General features: G+C 41.0%; 1 protein-coding gene across 3 annotated transcripts in view; it reads right to left on the bottom strand.

The window, feature by feature from the left end:
* Positions 1-25,781, bottom strand: part of ESR1 (estrogen receptor 1) — a 347,108-nt gene that overhangs the window by 109,846 nt on the left and 211,481 nt on the right. For all 3 annotated transcript variants that reach the window (XM_084827850.1, XM_084827852.1, XM_084827853.1), the window contains 2 exons: positions 24,195-24,311; positions 613-933 (listed from right to left, as the gene is read on the bottom strand). In XM_084827850.1, coding sequence (XP_084683976.1) covers positions 613-933; positions 24,195-24,311 — 438 coding nt within the window. The remainder of the gene's footprint in view (positions 1-612; positions 934-24,194; positions 24,312-25,781) is intronic.

Here is a 25,781-nt window from a genome sequence, read left to right as displayed (position 1 = left end):
CTCCTTTCAGTATAAAGCCATTTTTCAGCAGCTTACAAATTTCTATTGTTTTGAGTTTAAAAGGGATACATTTCAGTTTTAACCAGATTCAGATACTGTAAGTTGCTACCCTCCCCAGTTCAAAGCAAGAAATTATTTATAGTGCAAATTTGTCATGCAATGGGTATGTAATATTGAACTGGTCTATAAAAAAAGCAGGAACGAACATAAGAACCAAGTAGATGGATTTTCACATAGTTAGGCACCTTATAAATTTAGATCTGACCTGGATATGTGGAAACAAACATTTTTATGCCACTATATACTGTCTCTATCACACAGGACATTATACCTGTCTTCCACATAGGCAGTTGTGTGGAGGTCAAATAGAAACTGGTAACTACTTTGCAGACCAATTTTCATGCTCATACCATCCACAGTAATACTAGAAAAAAACAACTTTCTACCAATGCATATAACAGGGGGATTGTGTGCATGGAGGCAGGAAAGGATAAATAATATTTCCCTAATATGATTTTCACTTCCATTTGCCTGACCTTGCCTGAACAGTATGGCCTTGAGGTTTGTAATTGTATGAACAGCTGTCCAAACATCCTTTTCTACTATTCTTACCTGGAACTCTTTTTGCCCAGTTGATCATGTGCACCAGTTCTCTGTCAGCAAGGTTGGTCAACAATGTCATCATAGAAGCTTCATTGAAAGGTCTGCTAGGATCATATTCGGAATAGACAACAGGTGGCTCAGCCTCTAGCAAGGCACTAACCATCTGATCTGCGGTGAGAGACAGGGCTGGACTGTTTTTTTTGGTATGTTTCATCACCAGGGGACTTGGCCAGAGACTGGGGCTCCTCGCCTCAGCTACAGCTCCTGCATTCTCCTCTCTTTGACGTTTGTGCTTCAGGATACGGCCACCTCTGCGGTCTTTCCGAATTCCTGGAGGAAGATAAGAATACAATTAACATATTTTGCCACCATCTTTGTCTTACACAACACCATTGCAAAGGAAGGAAATTATGCAATGCTCATTTAATCCAACCCTCTCAGCTATATATGCCATATATTAAACTACCCCCAATCCATATCGTCCCACCTGATAGAACAGTCAATATCTTAATTAAAGTGTGCTACAAAAAGAGAATGAACTTGAGCACGCTCCGGGAGAGAGCGCAGGACAGGAAGGCCTGGCGTGCTATGGTCCATGGGGTCACGAAGAGTCGGACACGACTGAACGACTGAACAACAACAACAACAACAAAAAGAGACCAGAAATAAGAGGGATGGGATTAGCTAATTGCATAAGGAACAATGGAGAATTGAGACACAGCATTCATTGCAATACTGCAAGGATTATAAGATGCCCCTCCTGGATCATGCAATGCATTATAGAAACAAAATGTCTTGGACCAGTCCTGAAACAAGACATTTTGTTCCTGTAATGCCAGAGTTGCCTGTTCAATTCAGTTACCAACTAATGATTGGTACAATCAGATCCAGCCAGATCCATTCCTAATTTGTTCTGCCCAGTTTGGGGGCTAAGTTATTAATTATTATAGTATTAGCCAAATTTTTTAAAATGATTTTCACCTTTACAATATTTGTTTTTGAGATGAAGTCTTATCCCTGGATCAGGAAACAAACATAAGTTTGGCTGAGTAACAATTAGAAGTTCTCTGTGTAGAGAACAACCATTCAGGCTTAATTCTCAAAAGATATCAATGGATATCTAAAGAAATATTTGCCAGTGCATTGTGGAAAAGAACATCCAGAACCCGGATACTGGAAGAAAAGGCTACACTTTTATCTAAGAGACAAGCACAAATTAAAGTTTCCTTCTAAGGGGCTTGGCATCTTGATATTTGAGGGAGCGCCTCTCCCTTTATGTGCCTGCCCATGGACCGAAATCTGTTGGAGGGGGCCCTCCTCTGCGTCCCACCAGTGCAAGACATACACTATGGTGGGATGTCGGAGAGGGCTTTCTCTGCTGTGGCAACCTGGTTGTGGAATGCCCTCCCCTTGGAGGCCCAATTGCCGCAGACATTGGTTTCGTTTCAGCGCCAAGTTAAAACATGGCTTTTCACCAAAGTGTTTAAGGGCTGACTGAATTCCCTAAAGCTGCACACTGTTTTAACTGTTTTATTGTTTTAGATTTTTTAATTGGTATGAGCTTCCTTAATGGTTTAGTATGCTTTTAGCTGTTTAAATTATTCATTGTTTCATATTGTTTAAATTGACTTTAAATTGATTGTTGATTTTATCTGTACGCCGCCCTGAGATCTTAATGAGATAGAGCAGGATACAAATGTTTTAAATAAATTTTTAAAAATTCTGAGCAATCCTTTCCCTCTTTAATGGAAGTTGATAGGTATCCAAAGAGTAATCTCCACTTCTAACCCTAAAAGCAATATCAAACCCAGCAATAGGTAAGGGAGTACCTTGCTATTAAGGCCTTTTTGCCTTTAAGGCATGAGATTCCCAACTCATGATCTAAGTCTTGAAACAATGGCAAATGTCCAACTTACTCCTACACTTTCCATGCATAAATAATAAATGCTATCCCACCAATGTACTCCTATCTAAATTTCTGTAGTGCCTACTGTGTAGCCCCACATACAGGTAAGACAAGTAAGCAAAGATAAATGTTACAGATCCGAACCTAAAAATGACCCCAAAGATAGGGACACTTTATAGATTACTTTTCATTCAAATATGTCTGTATCAGATGACTTATTTTTGCACTTACAGCCAAAAAGGCATTTGTGTCACTTCTATACATCAATGGAAAATGGTAAGTTTCTAACTGGGGAATACAGTACCTGTTTCTTTGAGTTGGATCCAGCAATCATAGGTTTGAGGTCTACCAGCTCCATCATTTAACTTCCTGAATGACACATTTATTCAAGCCCACAACGGACAAAACTTCATCCAGATGACTTTCACCAGCAAGTCTGGCCATAGTTCAACTCATAAGTGGCTACCTTAATGCTCAGTCTCAACATATCATTCATATCAACAGGCAAGACTGATTGAAGTAGCCCAAATAAACAGGACTGGAGTAAGCCCAAATAAACAGGAAGTCAAATTCTTGTGTTTAAACTGGAGAGGGCCAAACGAAATAAGAGGGATTTTGTCTGCCAAGTAAGTGGCAAACTCTTTACAAAGGTAATAGGAGGTTCAATCTCTAGTCAGCCTAGATTTCCTATCAGATGTCCCTCGGTTGGATGACATCATCTTACCAGCAAGAGAAACCTCACAGCTATTAACGTAATTCATCCTGCCATTTGTTTCTTTATTAAGTACAAAAAGTCCATGTGTTACATTACTACTGCAATCCTAAAAGCATTTCAGAAGCTATTTTCAAACTATTTATTCTAGTATGGTCCAGCTAGAGTCAATGAGACTGCTCCAAATTTTACTGTTTTGAGAACTGTACTACTACTAGCCATAACTACTAGCCATGTGTCACTGATGGAGATTAAGCCAGAAATTTATAACAGGCTCTTGAATTCTCAGCATAACTGCTTGTATTTCACAAGGGCTCATCATAAATTCCTCAGGTGGCTAGTACAGACCAGAAGAAAGAATGCTGGCTTTGAATTTGGGGAACCCGGCTCAGTTAATTAAGGGCAAAATGGAAACCATTCTGCTAGAGACTTAGATGAGACAAGCAATAATGTATAACTTCTAGAGCCAAAACCTATACACACTTACTCCACTTAGTTCTTCCCAGTTAAGTGAGCATAGGATTGCAGCCTTGTTTATTTAAAAACCTATGTCCTGCTCTTCAACCAATCAAAAACACTTAGGATGGCTTCCACAGAGTATCTAGCATAATGGAACACAAAATAGTTGCATTATGGAACTAAATAGCTGAGAGCCATTGTAGTGTAGTGGTTGGAATGTTGGACTGGGGAGACCCAGGTTCAAGTCTCCACTTGGCCATGGAGTTCACTGGGTCACTCTGGGCCAGTCACTGCCTCTCATCCTAACCTACTCTCATCCTAACCTACTTCTCAGGGAGGGTTGTCAGGATAAAATGGAGAAGAGGTGAGTCATACATGCTGCTTTGGGGTCTTTGGAGGAAAAGCCATAATATAAATGTAATAAACAAATAAATAAATAATGAAATCGTTTTAAAAACTGATTTGGCACTATTATAGCTAAAATCTACCCAACCAAACAAGTTACAAAAATATTTTTTTTAAAACCAGTCAGATGGTTTTTATCTGTGGCAAGTCAGTTCTGGATGTCATACATTTAGCAGGGACTGCCTAAGTATCAGGAGGCTGCAGAATAATGCCTGAGAGTAACAGTGGGCAATATATGGCCCTCCAGATGTTTTGGTTACTCATCATTGCTGGGTAGGAATGATGGGAGCTGTAGGCCAAAACATGGAGGACCACAAGTTGCCCGCTCCTGCATTAGAGAAACGTGTGCCTTTATACAGGGAGATGGGAGTACCAGACCACCTTACCTGTCTCCTGAGAAACCTGTACAAGGGTCAAGAAGCAACAGTAAGAACCGGACATGGAACAACCGATTGGTTCAAAATTGGGAAAGGAGTACAACAAGACTGCATATTGTCGCCCTGCTTATTTAACTTATATGCAGAGCACAACATGAGAAACGCCGGGTTGGATGAATCACAGGTCGGAATTAAGATTGCTGGGAGAATTATCAACAACCTCAGATACGCAGACGATACCATCCTAATGGCAGAAAGCGAAGAGGATCTAAAGAGTAGGGATGTACGAAAGTGACTTACCTTTCGTGGATTATGTTGATGGGGAGGGGAGGCGCTCCGTCCCTCTCCCCGGAATCCCGGCTGGCCAGCTGTGCTCCACAGGGATTTTGCGGAGCCGCCGGCTGGCTCCCCCAGCAGCCGGACATCCGGCCGCTGGCTAGCAGGGACACAAATGGCGGTGGCCGTAGCCGCCGCCATTTGCGTCCCTGTAGTCAGCCGTGATAGGCTACGTAAATCTTTACGTAGCCTATCACGTCTGACTTAAAAAAAAAAAATAGCACGTACACAAATGGCGGCGGCTATGGCCGCCGCCATTTGCGTTCCTTATTTTCGCTGTCTTCTCTACGTAAATATTTACGTAGACTAAGACGGGCCAAAATAAAGAACGCAAACGGCAGTAGCCGTAGCCGCCGCCATTTGCGTATGCACGTGGTTGTTTTTTTTTAAGTCAGAGATGATAGGCTATGTAAAGATTTACGTAGCCTATCACTTTTTTTTTTTAACCTAGCCGTGATAGGCTACGTAAATCTTTACGTAGCCTAGCACATCCTTTTTTTTTTTTTTTACACGGGAAATGGCAGCGGCGGCAGCCGGTTGGAAGACCGGCCGCCGCAGCCACCGCCACCGAACCGCCGCCGCAGCCGCCGCCACCTGGAAGATCCGCCCCAGGTAAGTCTTGTCCCGGGGGGATCCGTGGGGGGGCAGGCCGTTCCGCCACAGATTAAGGGGGCCGAATGCGCTGGCATTCGGCCTCCCCGAGATCCGTGGCGGAATTCTCTGACATCCCTGCTAAAGAGCCTCTTGTTGAGGGTGAAAGTGGAGAGTGCAAAAGCTGGTTTGAAACTCAACATTAAAAAAACTCAGATCATGGCATCCGGCCCCATCACATCCTGGCATATAGAAGGGGAAGAAATGGAAGCAGTGACAGATTTTACTTTCTTGGGCTCCAAGATCACCGCAGACGGTGGCTGTAGCCATGAAATTAAAAGATGCTTGCTCCTTGGGAGGAAAGCTATGGCAAACCTAGACAGCATAGTAAGAAGCAGAGACATCACCTTGCCAACAAAGATTTTATTTATTTATTGCATTTATACCCTGCCTTGTTTCCTCTTGCAAGGAACCCAAGGCGGCTTACATTATATTTTCCCCAGTAGCAACGTATGGCTGTGAGAGCTGGACTATAAGGAAGGCTGAGCGCCGAAGAATTGATGCCTTCGAACTGTGGTGCTGGAGAAGACTCTTACGAGTCCCCTGGACTGCAAGGAGGTCAAATCAGTCCATCCTAAAGGAAATCAACCCTGAGTGCTCATTGGAAGGACAGATACTGAAGCTGAAGCTCAAATATTTTGGCTAGGGATGTACGAAAGTCACTTACCTTTTCGCAGAGGTTCTTCGCAGTGGGGGGGAGGCGCTTCACTTCTCCCCCCGAAGTTCAGGCGAGGGGGGGGAGGCATCTCGCCTCACCCGGCCGAAATTCAGGCCGGCGGGGGAGGCTTCCCGCCTCGCCCGGCCAAAATTCAGGCCGGGGAGAAGCGCCCCGTCTCCCCGGCCGCGAAACAAAGTGTAAAAACAACAACAACAACCCCGTGATAGGCTACGTAACGATTAACGTAGACTATCATGGCTAGATTTCCAAAGTCAGCCGTGATAGGCTACGTAAATCGTTACGTAGCCTATCACAGGTGACTTTGAAAAGAAAAAAGAAAAAAAGCGCGTATGCAAATGGCGGCACTCTATGGGCCATGAGATGGCTAGATAGCATCACCGATGCAATGAATATGAATTTGAGCACACTCCGGGAAAGAGCGGAGCCTGGCATGCTATGGTCCATGGGTTCACAAAGAGTCGGACATGACTTAACGACTGAACAACAACAACAACAAGGACTAAAATCTAAACAAAGAAAGAAACAGAAGACATCCTCAAAGGTAAACTCAGCATGAATTTTGCATGACAAGCCCAGTGGTAAGCTTTCCTACCTTTGATTAGTAGTGCTTAATATACGAAAAAGTAGATCACAGAGCGAGCCAATGCTTGAAGAAAGGTTCAAACAATCAGGCTACCACATGACAAATAGGAATTTCCACATGAAAGGCAAGGTGTGGGTGGACACCTCTGTTTAGGCAGTGACAACTCTCAGTACAAAACGTTCTAATTTAATCCTTCCCAAGCCAATAAATTTTGACTTCAGTTTAAATCTAACAACGAGGCCAGAAATGTGTGATGCTGCCTCCAGTTGTGCCTCCTCCAAAAACCTGCCATACATTCTCTGTGCATTGAGTGTCATTTCATTGAACACATTAAAAAAAGAACCCACCACGGAGGGTGGATTATATAATTTTAACATATTCCAGTTGTCAACATCCAAACTATTTTGATTATTTTTTTCCAGTAAATAAGTTCTACAAATCCACTCCTGCCACCTGATCTGTTTTATGTTTTCCAATTAGTTTTAAAGACAACATGCCTGAAAAAGCTTGCTGCCCCTACTTCTCATAAAATTACTGCAGTTCTTCCTACCACAAACGTTTCCTATCATTAGAAAAATAGCCCTGTTTTGCCAAAACTTCAGTATCTAACTATCCTAACTAGCAAAATGCTGAGGCCATTTCAGTCAGAAACCTCTCGCTTTCTGTCACATGGCTTAATATGACCCTGAATTGGTCTAGGAATACAGCAAGAACAAATGTATGAACAGAGTAGAAGGATTTTCACATAGTTACATGCCTTGTAAATGTACCGCATCCTGTACTGTGGCAATTACTTTGTTTTGCAATGAAATACACATGTGCGCGTCTAAAATTCCTTGTTTATGTGAATAAACATTTACTTGCTGTCTTCTTTAAAAACTCAAAGAAGCTAAGGTTTAATCTCCGCAATTAAATCAAAATTAAAATTACATCTCTCTCACAAAGTTACTTAAAAAAAAATCACCTCATGTGAATCCTAGACTTGTGGAATCATTCAACATTGTAAGTCTGACAACTACTTCAACTTTATAGCCAGACATATACACAAATTGGTCCAACCTGAAGATAGGTTGAAAACCAACATTTCATAGCAAAAATTATTGTTCCTGCCAATTGGTGTGTGAGAGAGACAGCGAGAGACAGACACACACACACAAACAGAGAAAGAATAAGCTTGAAGTGATTTCAGTGCCTTGGGACTGTAGTTCGCAAAAGCATTATTCTTGGTACTGTTTCCTCTGTTCTAAAGCTTAGCAGAGGAAGAACGATGTTCATAGAAGAAACTTTCCAATAGTATAGTCAAGACTAAACTGAATATCTCATCTGAAATAAACAGATACTTCCACATACTCTATATTATTTCATTCTAAACTCATTAGTATTCTCTAACCTAGCAATCCCTTGTAATTGCAGGGTGTCCAATAGTCAATATGAGCGGGCTTGCCCACAAATGCCCCCAATTCAGTTCATTGGAAAGAGCTGCCCTACATACATACATGAAAGTAGGAACGTATGGGCTTTCTTCACTTGTGAAGCAAGTTAGAAAGCTTGCATATACAGAACCTGCCATGATTATGAGATTCTTAACCAGGGTGCTAATTCCTTACAGTATCAGTTTACTTACCCTATCATACCTGGCAATGTTCCTTATGCTCTGGCAATGACTATGATTGTGTTGTTGTTCAGTCGTTCAGTCGTGTCCGACTCTTCGTGACCCCATGGACCATAGCACGCCAGGCCTTCCTGTCCTGCGCTCTCTCCCGGAGCGTGCTCAAGTTCATATTCATTGCATCCGTGATGCTATCTAGACATCTCATCCTCTGCCGTCCCCTTCTCCTTTTGCCTTCAGTCTTTTCCAGCATCAGGGTCTTTTCCAGGGAGTTTTCTCTTCGCATTAGGTGGCCAAAATATTGGAGCTTCAGCTTCATTATCTGTCCTTCCAATGAGCACTCAGGGTTGATTTCCTTTAGGATGGACTGATTTGACCTCCTTGCAGTCCAGGGGACTCGTAAGAGTCTTCTCCAGCACCACAGTTCGAAAGCATCAATTCTTTGGCGCTCAGCCTTCCTTAGAGTCCAGCTCTCACAGCCATACATTACTACTGGGAAAACCATAGCTTTGATTAGACGGACCTTTGTCGGCAAGGTGATGTCTCTGCTTCTTACTATGCTGTCTAGGTTGGCCATAGCTTTCCTCCCAAGGAGCAAGCGTCTTTTAATTTCATGGCTACAGTCACCATCTGCGGTGATCTTGGAGCCCAAGAAAGTAAAATCTGTCACTGCTTCCATTTCTTCCCTTTCTATATGCCAGGAAGTGATAGGGCCAGATGACATGATCTTAGTTTTTTTAATGTTGAGTTTCAAACCAGCTTTTGCACTCTCCTCTTTCACCCTCAACAAGAGGCTCTTTAGATCCTCTTCGCTTTCTGCCATTAGGGTGGTATCGTCTGCATATCGGAGGTTGTTGATAATTCTCCAGGCAATCTTAATTCCGACCTCTGATTCATCCAACCCGGCATTTCTCATGATGTACTCTGCATATAAGTTAAATAAGCAGGGTGACAATATGCAGTCTTGTCGTACTCCTTTCCCAATTTTGAACCAATCGGTTGTTCTATCTCTGGTTCTTACTGTTGCTTCTTGACCCTCGTACAGGTTTCTCAGGAGACAGGTAAGGTGGTCTGGTACTCCCATCACTTTCAGAATTTGCCACAGTTTGTTGTGATCCACACAATCAAAGGCTTTAGCGTAGTCAATGAAGCAGAAATAGACGTTTTTCTGGAATTCTCTTGCTTTCTCCATGATGCAGCGAATGTTGGCGATTTGATCTCTAGTTCCTCTGCCTCTTCGAAACCCAGCTTGTACTTCCGGTAGTTCTCGGTTCGCATACTGCTGAAGCCTAGCTTGTAGGATTTGGAGCATCACCTTGCTGGCATGTGAAATGAGCGCAATTGTGCGGTAGTTTGAACACTCTTTGGCGTTGCCCTTCTTTGGAATTGGAATGTAAACTGACCTTTTCCAGTCTTGTGGCCACTGTTGAGTGTTCCAGATTTGTTGGCATATTGAATGCAGCACTTTAACAGCATCATCTTTTAGGATTTTAAATAGCTCGGCTGGAATACTGTCATCTCCGCTAGCTTTGTTGTTACTAATGCTTCCTAAGGCCCACTTGACTTCACTCTCGAGGATGTCCGGCTCAAGTTCAGTGACCGCATTATCATGGCTATCAGGGACATTCAGATCTTTCCTGTATAGTTCTTCTGTGTATTCTTGCCACCTCTTCTTAATCTCATCTGCTTCTGTTAGGTCCCTGCCTTCTTTGTCCTTTATCATGCCCGTCTTTGCACAAAACGTTCCCTTGAGATCTCCAATTTTCTTGAAGAGATCTCTAGTCTTTCCCATTCTGTTGTTTTCCTCGATTTCTTTGCATTGTTCATTTAAGAAGGCCTTCTTGTCTCTCCTTGCTATTCTCTGGAACTCTGCATTCAGTTGGGTATATCTTCCCCTTTCTCCTTTGCTTTTCGCTTCCCTTCTTTCATGAGCTACTTGTAAAGCCTCATCAGACAGCCACTTGGCTTTCTTGCATTTCTTTTTCTTTGGGATGGATTGAGTTGCTGCCTCCTGAACAATGTTACGGACCTCCGTCCATAGTTCCTCAGGCACTCTGTCTATCAGGTCTAATCCCTGAAACCTATTCCTCACCTCCACTGTATATTCATCAGGGATATGATTTAGGTCATACCTGAAAGGTTTAGTGGCTTTCCCAACGTTCTTCAATTTAAGCCGAAATTTTGCAAGAAGCAGCTCATGATCTGAGCCACAGTCAGCTCCAGGTCTTGTTTTTACTGACTGTATGGAGCTTCTCCATCTTTGGCTGCAAAGGACATAATCAATCTGATTTCGATATTGACCATCTGGTGACGTCCATGTGTAGAGTCGCCTCTTGTGCTGTTGGAAAAGAGTGTTTGCTATGATCAGCATGTTCTCTTGGCAAAACTCTATTAGCTTTTGTCCTGCTTCATTTTGTACACCAAGGCCATGCCTGCCTGTTATCCCGGTGATTTCTTGACTTCCTACTTTAGCATTCCAATCCCCTATGATGAAGAGGACATCTTTTTTTGGTGTTAGTTCTAGAAGGTGTTGTAGGTCTTCATAGAACCGATCAACCTCAGCTTCTTCGGCCTCAGTGGTTGGGGCATAGACTTGAATTACTGTGATGTTGAATGGTTTGCCTTGGATTCGTACTGAGATCATTCTGTCATTTTTAAGATTGTACCCCATTACTGCTTTTCCCACCCTTTTGTTGACTATAAGTGCTACTCCATTTCTTCTAAGGGATTCTTGCCCACAATAGTAGATATGATGGTCACCTGAATTAAATTCGCCCATGCCTGTCCATTTGAGTTCGCTGATTCCCAAGAAGTCGATGTTCAATCTTGCCATCTCATGTTTGACCACCTCCAGCTTACCTTGATTCATTGATCTGACATTCCAGGTTCCTAAACAATATTGTTCTTTACAGCATCGGATTTTCTTTTCACTGCCAGACACATCCACAGCTGAGTGTCCTTTCGGGTTTGGCCCAGCCCCTTCACTCTTTCTGGCGCTACTTGGAAATACCCTCTGCTCTTCCCCAATAGCATATTGGACACCTTCCGACCTGAGGGGCTCATCTTCCGGCGTCATCTCTTTTAGCCTTGTGATACGTTGCATGGGGTTTTCTTGGCAAGAATACTGGAGTGGGTTGCCATTTCCTTCTCCAGTGGACCACATTTTGTCAGAACTCTCTGCCATGACCTGTCCGTCTTGGGTGGCCCTGCACGGCATAGCTTATGGCTTCACTGAGTTACGCAAGCCCCTTCGCCACAACAAGGCAGTGATTAGGAAGTGAAATAAAACTATCTTCTACTTCCTCTGTTCATATTCTTTGCAGTGAATATTGGGAGACAACAGGTTGGAATTCCATGAACTGAATGACCCCACAGGGTGGAAGTGGGGGAAGACAATTTTTGTCAATTCCTTCTTCTGCTAGGGCCCTGAAAATCTGTTCTAGAGGGCCCTCGAGGGGCTGCTGGGGGGAAGGAGGAAATGGTGGAACAAGAGATCTTCCGAGATTAAAGAGCAAGAAATATTTCTTACTGTTTTTAATAAGGTTTTTCTGATAAAATATGTCTAATAAATTCAGAGAGAAGCCAGTTAATTTCTTTTTCTTAATGGGGTTTTTAGTAGTTAGCTACAAAGGGGGAAAAACCTGGCAAACTTCATTAGATCATATTTGAATTATCACTTAATGAATTATTTTAATCAGCAACAACTTTGCTGCTGATTAAAAAAATTATGTGAAAACAATCATGGAGGTACATTATCATTTGTACATTATCTTTTCATCTCCATTTGCTTCCCTAAAAGGATTTCACCAATTTCATAGACAAAAGACTAGAAGCATTTCTACACCAGGCTAAAATCCCACACCCTTACCAGAACTTCTGCTTCTTGATTGTTATGCCAATTATGATTGGCTTCTTTTCACGAGGCTTCATCCAGTTTTTTTTTTCCTTTCTGGGAAGTTCTATATGTTTCATTATACAGCCACTAAATGGCACTGCAATATAGTGCGATTCCAGAATTTTACTAGAAAGTTATTCCGCTTTGAAGTCCCTTATTGCGTTTTCCCCATAGAGAATTAAGCTGCTATAATCACTAGAAGGGATAGGAGAGACCCTAGAGGTTGATGATGTCGTGTAAAAGACCCGCAAAAATACCTGAGTGACCAATCACATGTGCACAATAAAAACCTCGTGTAGAAATGCTCTCAGTTAGTTCAAACAAAAGCAATCATTTTTATCAAGGTTACATAAACAGTCTTTTCAAAAACTCTGCATTATGTTTGTGTTCTTCAGTCATTCAAGAAAAAGATGAGAATCACATATAGACATCATGCATCTGCCACTATATCGGGAGCCACTACCTTACTACTCATCTCAGAAAAAAAAAAACCCTAGCTTTTTCTAACAGTACAAAATTGGCTGATTTCCCCCACCCCCCACCCCCAACACATACTTCCAAACAAAAAGTTGCAAATACTTATAAATAAATTTCTTAAGACAGCTTTTACATTGCAGCTTTGGGCTCCGGAACTGAGAATTTTAAGAACATAAATTTATGCATTCTGTCTGACTTAGATCAGCAGCTGGAAATGTTCTGTCCTACAGAGAAGATGTTTAAATCTGTAGATGCATCACTGCTCATAAGAGATTTATAGGATTTTTTTGTTACTAGCTCTTCACTTATCCCATAGAAGGAGAAGAAACAAGGGGAAATCATTATTAATTCTCTTGAACTAAAAGGGAGTGAGAGTGCTTTTCTCTGGGGGGAAAAAACCCTAACTGTCTCTAATTTTTTTCTGCTTATCAAATTTTTTCATGAGTTCCTGATACAAAAAAGAAGAAGAAATAGAACATGAGCAACAGACAAGACATAGATCCCTAAAAAAAGAAGAAAGATTAGGCTACCATTTGAATGAGTCACTTCTAGAGCTAAATGTTAACCAAAGCCTTAAGTCTATGTTAGAATCTCACTGTGATAGGAAAAAAGTATTGGAAGTCAATATATAATAATGTAAAATAAAATGAAGTGATTCAGAATAATATACATTCTCACACAATAGATCTATTTATTTTAAGTATTTATATATCACCTTTACCCCTCTCTTCAGCAACCTGACAGCACTAAAATATTCACAGAACTTTGGGGTCAGCCTTCCATAACTCCATGTCCCAGGTGGTCCTCAACCATGACAAGGTGTGAATTTCCATGCAGGATTTCATGGAAATGAAATCCATTCCTCAACTTAATGAAAAGTGGATATTTTTACTCTTATGGCTTTTGGGGACAATTCTACTGCTATTGGGATGACTGGGAAAGCTGAAAAACCACCCACACGAGATGTTTGGGGGTCAAAGTGACCTGCCAAATGCTGTTTAGCGTCATTAGTTACTCATCCTGTCTACAGATGCTTCGCCCAGATCAATTCATGAAGTGGCAAGGGGCCCAGCCACATAGCTTCTTACAGGATTACAAGGTGGCAAGGATAGTTTTCATCTCCCCCCTTGTTGTAATTTAAAAACCAAGCACTTTGCATGTTAGCTGAGAGATCAATCAAAGTGAGGTGGGAATGTAACTACGTGGCTTCATTCCCTTCCCACTTTCGATGCCATTTTCAAAACAGCAGCCAGGATGTCCTGCTAACTGATCTCTCATCCAGCACTTGAGGCTATGGCTTGGCTTTTAAAATACAATAAAAGGAAGAAAGAAAAAGGAAAATTGCCCTCCCTTGCCACCTTGTAAGACCCACAACTCCTCAACAATACCCCCCCCACCTTCTTTTGCAAAGGGAGGAAAGCTATAGGACTGGGAGACTCTTTGCCCAACCTCCCAAGCAGATCCTCTAGACATAAGGGTGGGCAACTTGTGGCCCTCCAGATTTTTTGGCCTTCAACTTCCATGATTCCTTACCATGGCCTATGGTGGCTAGGGCTGATGGGAGTTGTAGGTCGAATCATCTGGAAGGCCCCAAGCTGTCTACCTCTGGTCTAGAAGCTTTTATAAAGGGACAGCACTTTTGGCCCAGGGAAGCTTTTGCAGATACTGGATCAGTAAGGGGCTTTCAGCCAATGCAAGGATTATACTTCATTAACATCTTAACGCTACCAAACAAAGGGGCTGGTTGTATTTTAGTAGAAATTGTTTTAGCTCTTTTAAATATTGTATGTTCTAATTTTGTTGTAAGTTACCTTGTGCCTTTTTTTGAGAAAGGTGTCTAAGAAATCATCATCATCATCTATGCTAGAGCAAGCAATCTGATTGTGAGAGGTATTTCAGCACTGAACTATATTGGTATTTAACTATCATGAAGGGATTTCAGATACAGGTAAATGCACACCCTGTCAACCTAACACTCTTAATTATAGGATTCACTGATTTGTTCTATGGCGAGGTCTTGGGTCATTACTAGTTGCCCAACAGACAGAAACGTAGAAGCTGAAGAGGCATTTCCCACCACTTTGCTGGGACAGGAACATTTTACTGATAATTTCTGTCTCTCAAGCAACTGTTAAGGTACAACAATCTCCCAGAAAAAAGATGGCAGAATATGGTGGACCCTCCTAATCTATTAACAGTTTATACTATGTCACAGGAGGCAGTTAATGGGAAATTACCAGAAAAACAGTCTGGTGCTACTTGACTAGATACTACTTTTGCTACCCAGTGTACTTTTTCTTCCAGCTATGTCCTTTACTCATGGGTTCTTCCTGTTTTACTTAAAATATAAGCCCAGCAAGCTGTTATTGTAAAACAGCAGTTATCGCAATAAGTGACAGCAACATCTATCATACTACTCATATACTTTTTTCAGCAGATTGCAACTCAAGACCTGCATGAAGCTCCACATTCAAGAGCACTAATAGAAAAAAAGAGAGACATATTTATGTCAATGTTTTTAATCACCTAATTCAGACAAGCGTGAATGAACTTACCAGACACAGGGCTTCTCCGCATCAGGTTTTTTTTATCCCCCAACTTTACTGGAGTTTCTGCTTCCAGATTCTTTGCAGGATTGAGATGGGCTCCTTCACACACACTTCCTGGTTTGCTTATTTTTTGGAGGACTGGCTTTGTCTGCAAGTTTTGCATGTTTCATTATACAGCCACTAGATGGTGCTGTTGTTATAGCGCCACTTCCTCTTTACATGGACAAATTCAAACCACTTATTTTTATTAGCTCATTATTTCCTTTTCAAATAAAGTCACAGAAATGGTTGGAAAGCATGGGAGAGGTGCTGGAGGCTGACAATGCCATGTAAAGGACCCACAAACTACCATGAGTAACCAATCTCAATTGTAGGATAAAAGCCCCATGTGGAGAAGCCCACAGTTATTTGTAAAAAATTATGATCAGAGACAGAGATAAAAAGTAAAATCACGCAAAAAATAGTATCCAGTAAAATGTTCCCAGCTGAAGATGAACCGTAACAGAGAAAATTGCTTCAGTGAAAAAAATGCAAAGTAGGAACTGGGGAGAGATTAAGAGGAGGGGGGGAGGAGGAGGAGAAATGACAGCTTTTTCAGAAAAGAGAGGAGTTGCCTATAGGGATCATAGTTCTAGAATCATTAGCCCATCAAAACCATATTGACTAAAAGTAAGAAAAGTCTAGTTTTGGTTATGTAAAAACAAATGACAAAGTTGGGCCAGGAACCTGTCTTCTTGTACTCTGTAAGGCACCACGCACACTGATGGCACTAAATAAATATATAAAAAATAGATTTTCTGAGGACTGTACTTCTGAATGTTTCAGAAACTTTCAAATATATTTATTACATAACTGATGGTGCCAACAAGGAAAAGTGCAATTTTGAAGAAAACAATAGCTTTAAAGTCAGGACAAGACAAGAGTGAGCAAAAAAGTGACCAGCTGTCACTTTTTCTCTTATATTAACTGCAAAAAAGAAGAAGATATATTCAATTACTGGGTTCTGTTCCACAGTCTAATGTTTAGGACACAACTATAAGGCTCATAAAGAAAAGATCCTTTCAAGCAGGTGTCTAATAGATTTTCCTGTGAAATCCTGTTCATGATTAGTGGATATGTATTTACCTACTAAAGTGCTATTCAAGCTTTTAATCTGCATTGTTCAGAACTTCATACAATTATGAAATTATATAGCCATATAGGCTATTTGAGTTGATTGAATTAAAATATGACTAGGTGTCATTTTCTTAGTAGACTGTTGTATTTTATTTGTGCAGATTTTGATAAATGACAGAGGCCCAGTACAGACAACCAACTTACCAAGTGGAAATATTTTCTACCACAGATTTGCTAGGTTATCTGTACTACAAAATTGTGGTATGATTTTTTTCCTTTCTATTTAACCCCGCCCCCCCGCCCGAGCAATAAGCTTTCTTTGGAACCTCGTTGCCCACAAACATTCTCATTGTGACTAAATTGCATACTCCTGTAACCCGCACTCTAGAAGAAAAAAACTGTAAAAAACTTTTAGCTTCCTTGGTTACCTTCTTGAATACTTCTGCTACTTCTTGAAAAAAAAACTATATACGTTACGTGCCATAATAATCAGCATTGTGCCCCTCTGAGATTACTGGTCCTATGTTTTCTTTACTGGTGTATGTTAATAAATACAAGCCAATAACTTTTAATATGCACTGTGAAATACTTACTGGTATATGCTAGGGCTTTTACTCACTTAAAGAAATCTTAGTCAATTAAAGATGCAATCCTATCTGTTTTCCATCTAAACAGATGGGAAAAAAGCTAAAAATGATGGGAGCTGTAGGACTTTTTTCTGTCTAAACATGCATAGGATTGTGCCCTAATTGACTAAAACTCTCGTTTTAGTGTGATCTGTCCCCAGACTAGGAGATCAAGTGCCTTCTGGGTGCCCACCACGACCTCCCATTGTTTTTCCTGGCGACTGGCATTCAGAGACACACTACCTTCACTATTCCAATCGGTGTGACTCTTCTCAATAACAGGTATTCATTCACTTGCTCTGACATGCCAGCATGCCAGTGGCAGTCAGATGCTCTCAAGAAGCCCACAGAGGTAGTGTAGGATCACCAGATTTGGTTTCCTTGCTGTAAACATCCCACCCCACACCACCACACCACACACAGATAGAGATCCCCACACCACCACACCACCAGACCACACACAGATACAGATAGAGATACAGCTGCTAGTAATTCCACTTCCTACCTTACTGTGCCATTTTCTTCACCATTCATTCATTTCCAGAGATTATCATACATCTCTTGGAAGCTGCTAACCACCTCCTAAATCATGGTTCTGTCAAAAGGAGCTTGGTACTCCTCTCTTTGGCTGCATACCCTCCCATTAGGAAACAGAAGATCTTGGTGATTCCCTACAATGAGTAGTCAAAGCTTAGTTTAGGACAAATACCTCTGGAAGGAAGAAGCAAGACTAAAAGGAACAATTCACACATAAGGTTGGCAAAAAAAGGCATGTGCCTGTAGTCCTAACACCTGGTATCAAGCTTTCTATAAGAGTCAAACATTAGATTCACAATCTGTTCTATAATCTGCAAGTGAAAGTTAAGGGGAACAATTTTAAATAAAGCTGCATATTACTCATAAGATCTGGCAAACTTGTATTCACAGATAGTCTTTGCACATACTTGTCTAGACTGGATGTGGACCAATCTAGGTGGTGTAAGAGTCTCTTGCAGAACACAAGTACTCACTCCAGTTTTTTTTTTTAAAAGCAACATATTTTCTTCCTAACCTCAGTATATGCCACATGGATAAGTACTACGTCTGAAAAAGAACATAACAATTATCAATTGCAAGCCTTCTAGAAGCATCTCAGACCAGCCAATCCGGCACAGTTAGGGATGTCGGGAAATCTGCAACGGATTCCAATCAGATCAGATTTCTGTGAATCTGACCAGCAGATTCCACAGTGGACCAGCTTTTTCCAAATCATGCAGATTCCATGGACTTATGGCCCTTTAAAAAAAGTGGGGAGGGGAGAGCCATGCAAATGTGCACCTGTGCAGGTGCACACTTGCAAATGAACAAAATCCTCAGACAAAAAAATCCAATTCCCTCAACGACCCGACGACAGAATGAAAGATGCCTGAAAATTCACAAAACTCAGATGGTCCGGATTTAACAAAATCTATACATCCCTAGGCACAACCCAGGCAATCTGTCACTTTCGCTAAGTTTATGAACCAACTTTCTAGTTTCACAACTTTTCTAGTTTATGAACCACCTTTCTAGTTTCCTCAGCACCCAAAGTGATGTACAGAGAATAAAACACACAATAAAACCTTTTAAAAAACAACACAGTCTTAAATTGGCCTTCCTCACAGCTCTGTTTGTGCATTGATCCAAATGTTGCTGTTGCGATGCGGTGTATGTTTGTGCTGCAGGCAGTAAACCCTTGCTGGGGCAACCTGAGATGTTTCCTTGTTTTCCAAGAAAAGCATTTCCCCAAACTATGCTGCCTAAGATATGAGGTAGCACAGTCACACTCTTAAAAAAAGAAAAGATATATGCAATTAGCAAATACAACCATATTTGACAAGACTGTAATTGAAGAGAATAGTATATTAATTAATTAATTAATTAATTTCATTTCTATACTGCCCAATAGCCTCTCTGTATAATATGGTATAAATGGTATAATATAAATAGGTTGCAACATATATAAGTAATAAGTACTCTGTTTTGCATATGGATGTGTCTAAAGTCTGAAGTTATTCTGCATGCAGTATAGTTGGACATTCTGCATGTAGTATAGTTGTCCAAAACATGCAGTCCTGCGGAATGTTATCGCATGGAGAAAACAAAAACTAATCCACGGACTTCCATGTATGTAGGTCTGCTTGGATACCCCAGGTACAATCCTGTGCAGATTAGCAGAGCAGAAACAGTGCTATATGTGTGCATAGAATAGCCTTCTCCAACCTTGTGCCCTATGATGTCTGGATATGATGGGAAGTGTAGTCCAAAACATCTAGAGGGCACCAGGTTGAGGAAGGCTGGCATAAAGGAACAATGGTGATGCCATCTTCCCAGCACAGAACTACATACTATGAGAAATGCAGGACTGCTGCCAAAAGAGGCATCCCTGTGTCTTGTTCTCCCCTTCTGTAGCATCTTGTAAAACTTACCCCATGTCTTTGAGCATCATGTTATGTGTTTCCTCACTCTCATCAGTGGCAGCCAATGGTGTGATGTGGGTGCCAGAAAACAAACATAATAACACTACAACACAGCCTGCGTAATACATGTTCTACCAGTGCCACAAAACTCTTTATGTGAAAGTAAGTCTTGAGGTATTTGACCCTGAAATAAGGAACACCAGCTTAAAATCATTTGTATATGTAAAGATTACAGTCACGGGACAGGAAAGTATTGGCACTGCCGAACGCCAAAAGCCAATTTTATACACAGGTATTGACAATGTGATAGCACAGTACATTTTATAGAAATGATTATGTAAGTTATTAATGTAATATTTTAGCTGCTAAGGGTGCAATTATATGGCTGCTAGACAGTGGCTAGATGGCCACAGGATTTTTCATTTTCTGGGAACTGAGCTTGGAGCCAGTGCTCTGAGGTCAGTCCCCAGAAATCTGCCTCCTCATCGCCTCGTAGGCAGCATGGTTCATCCCTGGCTCCATGCTCATAAGACCAGTGCAGAGCGGGGGGTGAAGGCACTCCTGGGGGCAAGCAGGGGAGGACAGAAGCACCATTACGACGCTTCCTATGCATCATCCGCCCCCCCCAAGCTTCGAGCTGCCCTGACTAGACAACCGAAGTCAGCCATCTAGCTGCAAATACAGGGTGGCCAGAGTGCGGAGGAGAAGATCCCCTCCGTGCTACTCTGGCCCTGCATTGGATAGTCGGTTGCCTCCGAGTTTGAAGGTGGCTGACTATCCCCATAGGATTGCGCCCTAAAAGTACATATCAGTTATGTCTGCTGAATTACATTAAAAACATATTGCAATCATGTTGCCTGAAATAATACTGCATCTATTAATGACACCCAGTTTAATATAGGTAAAGTAGACTAAAAAAAAGGAAATGTGCAGTAAACTAATAGCTTTACAGTGCATTCTTATGCATGTCTACTCAAAAGTAAGTTCCACTCGGTTTAATGGGACTTACTCCTCGGTAAGAGTGTATAGCAGCCTTTGCCATCCTGGTGACCTCCAGGTGGCACCAGGTTGAGGGAGACTGGTCTACAGGATTGCAGACTTAGTGAAATTAACCACATACCCATGAACATCTGCATAGGATTGCAGCCATAGGTTACAATCCAATCCCCATTTACCTGGGAGCAAGGCTCATTGATTTTAACAGGTCTTCTTTCTGAGTGGAAATGTACAGGATTACACTAGTAAATATAACAGAATTTTGGAAGAATGGAACCCGGTGATTAATATAACCAAGTCACCCTTAGTTAATACAAATGAGCATGCTGATTTAATCTTCTAATATGTTTTTGTGGATTTCTGCTTGCTGTTTAGTTTGTATATTTTCTTGTTGCCGCTGTTGTGGCCTCTGATGTGCAGGTGTGCGCTTCCAAACATCCCAACTCACACACCCATCTCCCTATTGATTACATACATGAATACATGGATGAAACAACAGACAGGATCCACTGAGTGGTTTTTCCATGTCTGTGCCAACTTTTGCCATCACCAAGCCACTATACCCACATGGAAATGATCTATGGAAGTGCTTGAAGTGATCTAGCATGCAATGTAAAAGGGATCAACAGGTCTTCCTAGCCTGCCTCGAACTGTGGCTTGCCCAAAATATGGTGAACAGCCTATAGTTCATTGGGCCCTATTAGATGTACAGATTTCAGGTAAATTCTACAAAGAAAAAATGCATACCTTGCTACACATTGGGAAAATAGCCACCATCTAAAACAACCAGTACAACAAGGATATCTAGTCAATGGCTAAATATTGAACAGAAGCTGAGGGAAGTAGACTGCGGACAGTTACAGCATTGTGTACAGTGGAAAGCAGCACTGATTCAACAGCGTTCATACATAATATAGTAAGTCATCTGTTTGAAAAAAGAAGAATGGGTATTGTGGCTGAACAGTCTGCCTAAAGATTACTGCAAATCTTGAACAGTGTGTTTTCTGAAGAGGTTTTACCCATTATTAATGTTGAATACCCAGACAGCACTATTGAGCATAAGCGCAAAACTACAATGATCAATATTTTATATTCTATCACAAATTTAAAATAAAGACAACTTCATTTTGATGAAATTGCAACTGAGTCCATCTCGCTACTGTATGTAAGTATATTAAATACAGCTTATAGAGCTGCATTGGTGTTTAATTGGTATACTTAATTATTGCTGAGTTCTAATGAAAGAAACAGGTTCTTGTTTCTATTCCTGAGTTTCTATTCCATGTTTCTATTCCTGAGAAAGAAAAGGCAGCAAAATAATTTTAAAAATGTAATTAATTTGTGAACTATTGCTTTGGGACATCCCAGAATTACTTTAGTCAGAAGCGAAGTGAGAAAATGGAAAGATATTGCTAGGAATAGCTATCTTGCACATAGATCAAGAACACTTAGTTGCCCAGAGACCAGGGGCACCAGGGCACACAATTCAGTCTCTCCTCAGCTGCTCAAAGGACACCAAGGCTGGGGTAAGCTAACTTAGCTGATTCTAAAATTCACATCAGTGTGATACCTTACAGTGTTGGATGACGGTGGATGCCCTTGTCCAAGTCATTAATTTGCACAGGTCAGCAAGCAGAATGCTTTTCACAAATGCAGAGGATGTGTCCTAAGCTTATGTTGAGCAGGCCTTCTTATGAAACAACATGAAGAGGTTTCAGACAATCCATTCCTCACATTCAAAGAACATGAGATGAGGGTTGTGAGCTATGCAGGCTAGTTCCACCCCCTGCCACTAATGTGTGCAACTGCCACACCCCTGCTGTCCCTATAAGAGTTATAGAGCTCTTCCATCTTAGGGGAGACCGTAATTGGGCCAAGTCCTCCCTCGCATGGAGGATGCTATGCATATACAGCCATTTTCCACATCAGCCAAACATGCAGGAAGCAGAGAAGCCCTTCCATTGCATGTGGCAGGGGAATAGCCCACATGGCCTCGTGGCCCTGATCACGTCTTCTTTCAATGCATGCAGGGATAATGTGCGCCTCGCCTCCCTAGTGTATGTGCAAGGTCATAGCAGATATACAAGACTGCAATTCGCTTAACTTTGGACCACTTTTTTCATGATCCACTTTCAGATCCAAGGCACAGCCTTGCTTCAGTTTTCCAAAGCTTCAAATGTCTCCCCTTTATCTATAATAAGGAAATCAACGAACAGCTCTTACTTTTTAATTTTTTTGGCAGAATTGGATGAAATTTTCAGGCATAGTAGCCCATTCTGAGGGGATGAAGTCTGCAAAATTTCAGATAAATAGGTCTGGAGATTTTGTGCAAGGATCCTTTAAAGTAGCGGTCCCCAACTTTGTGTCTCCAGATGTTGTTGGACTGCAACTCCCATCATCCCAAGACAGCATGGCCAATAGGAATGAAGGGTGTTGTAGTATAACAGCATCTGGCGACCCATTACTTTAAGAAATTTAGCAATGATCCAGTAAACAAAAAACAAAGAAACCCACCCTCCCTATATTTCCAAAGCTCCAGCGCTTGAGAGCAGCCCACCTTGCCTTGGACTGCTTCAGACAATACCCACTTCGCTTTGGAGGATGTCTGAATACCTTCAAAGCCACCTGCTTTGGTTCAGGGTTCAATCTTCATCCAAAGCAGATGCACACCCAATAGAAGCATGATCTCCTTATTAAAAAAAATAATTGTGAATTCCATTACAAATTATGTTGTCAGGTAGCTTGAATAGAGCAGGGTGGGGAGAGCAATGAGATAAGTAGCAGAAGCAAAAAAGGCAGGTGTGGTTTATCATCCAGCACATGGTGTATATTTGTGTGTGTGGCAATTTGCTATTTTTTCCAGGTAAACAGCAAATTGCACTTCTGGCATAGTAATGAATTACAGGCACTATTGCAAGGAATGTTTAAACAACAGGCACATTCTGTTTGTATTTTCCAAGGATGAACAGGCTTCTAAATGAAAAGTATTCTGGCACTGGTCTTTCAATTAACTGGTTCTTTAAATACACAGGTACTAATAACAGTGCCCACCATCTGAACAATTTTGCATTAGTACAGAACAGTTTGTTTAGCAAATATTATAGAGGGTCACTTCAGAAGCAATAAAAATAGTTTGCTACAGCTTGAGTGCTTTTTTTCCTCGTTCACCAAGTATTATTTTTAGTAGTATAATGTTGCATTACAAGATAAGTGCAAGGCAAATTAGAATTCTTGGAACCATTCCAGATGATGCATTAAAAAATTAATTCATCTTTGCTTCTGAGAATTCCTTTAATAATCCTCTGATTTGGCATTTAATAAATTAAATAACATGACTGAATATTAGAGACAAGATCAAGATTAGGCCCAAACTCTAGAGTAGTTTTCAAGAAGAACAGTGGGGAGTAAAATCTCCACATTAGTAAAACTTTAAAGATGTAAATAAATCTAGTTATCGTAAAGTAACAGTGAATAAATTTAAGACTAGCTAACTAGCCAAATGAAAGGTGAGTCTTGAAAACGTATTGAAGTTGAAATCCAAAAGAGCATCCCTGACAGATGGCTATCCAGCCTCCTGTCTACGATGTTACAGAATGGCATAAAACCCTGGTATAAATGGGGCCAGAGAGTTACAAAATGCTCCATTATTTTCTGTTTTCTTTTAAAGCTTGGATCTCATAAGTTAATTGCCACTGTTGTTAAGAACCATGGGTTATGAAATGAAGGTAAAAGTCTATCATTTTTACTAAAAATCACAATGTATCGTTGGGTACATACCACCTTTCATCATTCCAACTTCATAGCATTTTCGGAGCCTGCAAGCCTGGCAGCTCTTCCTCCTGTTCTTGTCAATAGTGCACTGGTTGGTAGCAGGACACATGTAGTCATTGTGACCTGTAAAATGGAAGAGAATTCAAAAGGACAATGACATAAAAACGTATAATTCTTAGAGGCACCTCCAAAACAAAATTATTTCTCAAGTGCCTATAACGTTTTACTTTCAAATTACCACTGAGTTCCCAATATGTTTGATCAAAGATAAATTAGACTTGAATTTGTAAGAAATTAAACGCTTAGCATGTTATAGTTGTAACTGTGTAGAAAGTCGTCTGACCATTTGGCAAAGCCAATGTTACCATCCACATATCCCACATAACCAGAGTCTGAAAAGCAGAACAGAGTAGCACTTCTTGGCCTATTCTCTATGGGCATCTCTACACCAGCCAAAAATCCTGCATTTAAAACTAGGCTTTCTGCTTCTGTTTTAAATGCAGGATCACAATGACTCCCTTTTTCACCTGCTTCCTTTCCCCTCTCCCCTTCCCCCTCCTTCTCCCTGTCTGCCATTATCTTTCATTGATCTCGCTCCTCTTCTTGCTGCTTTTCACCTTTTCATGGAGGGAACTCAAGACAAGCACAATGGGTAATTTGATAGCTCATTATCTGCAATCTATTTAAAAATGGAACAAAGGACATTTAGTGCAGGAGACTTGGAGGTTCACGGCATCATGCAAAGAGCCTGCAAACGTCCGTGAAGGAGCAATCTCAATCACAGGATAAAAATGAAGTGTGAAGGACCTCTATGGCTTAGGTGTGGTCTACTTCCTATCACTGCAGCTCTTCTTTCAATGAGACTTTTCCTTTCATCATATGTCCTAGATATAATTATTTATTTATTTATTTATTTAAAATCTTATCCTAGAGCAGATTTGGTGCAGAGAGAAAACACAAAGCTGATTCTATCCAGTACTCCTGCACATGGCTAAACAGAGCAAGGTATACTACACAATGAAACAATTTTATTGCAGAACTGTTTGTTCCTCATTCAGGTCAGGGATTAATCTGAGGCAAAGTAGATTGGAGGCCTTGGTCTCATCAAACCCAGCCCTATATCTTTCATTACATATTAACAAACACAAAGTAAAAAGAGAACTATCAGATTACAGAAGAACATCTGCTGACTTGTACTAAACAAACTGAGTTCCCCTTAAAACCGAGTTGTAAGCAGCAGTTCCATATGCATGTACTAATTCAGTGATACAAACTGCACAGTGCCTGAAAAAAGCAGCACCCTTTGGAATTATAATAATTATTATTTTAAATAATTATTGTTTATAAACTAGTTACAAAACCTGGGAAATTAATATTGTCTTACTATTTTATTCTTCTTTCTGATCTGCATGATGTATTATCTCAAAATATGTATTTTTACATTAAAAGATCCATAGAGAAAAGATACATACATACATATCTACAGAGAGAGAGAGGGAGGGAGGGGAGAGGGACATGGAGAAAAAGAAAACAATCACTGCAGTATCTGAGTGACTGAATCTGCTTCCACTGGGAAATTGTTGGGCCCCTTCT

This window comes from Heloderma suspectum, chromosome 1 (genome assembly GCF_057233095.1).
Source record: "Heloderma suspectum isolate Gila_16-S chromosome 1, 16-S_ref, whole genome shotgun sequence".
In the NCBI taxonomy this organism is placed as follows: Eukaryota; Metazoa; Chordata; class Lepidosauria; order Squamata; family Helodermatidae; genus Heloderma; species Heloderma suspectum.
This window is presented reverse-complemented; position numbering and strand designations above follow the sequence as displayed.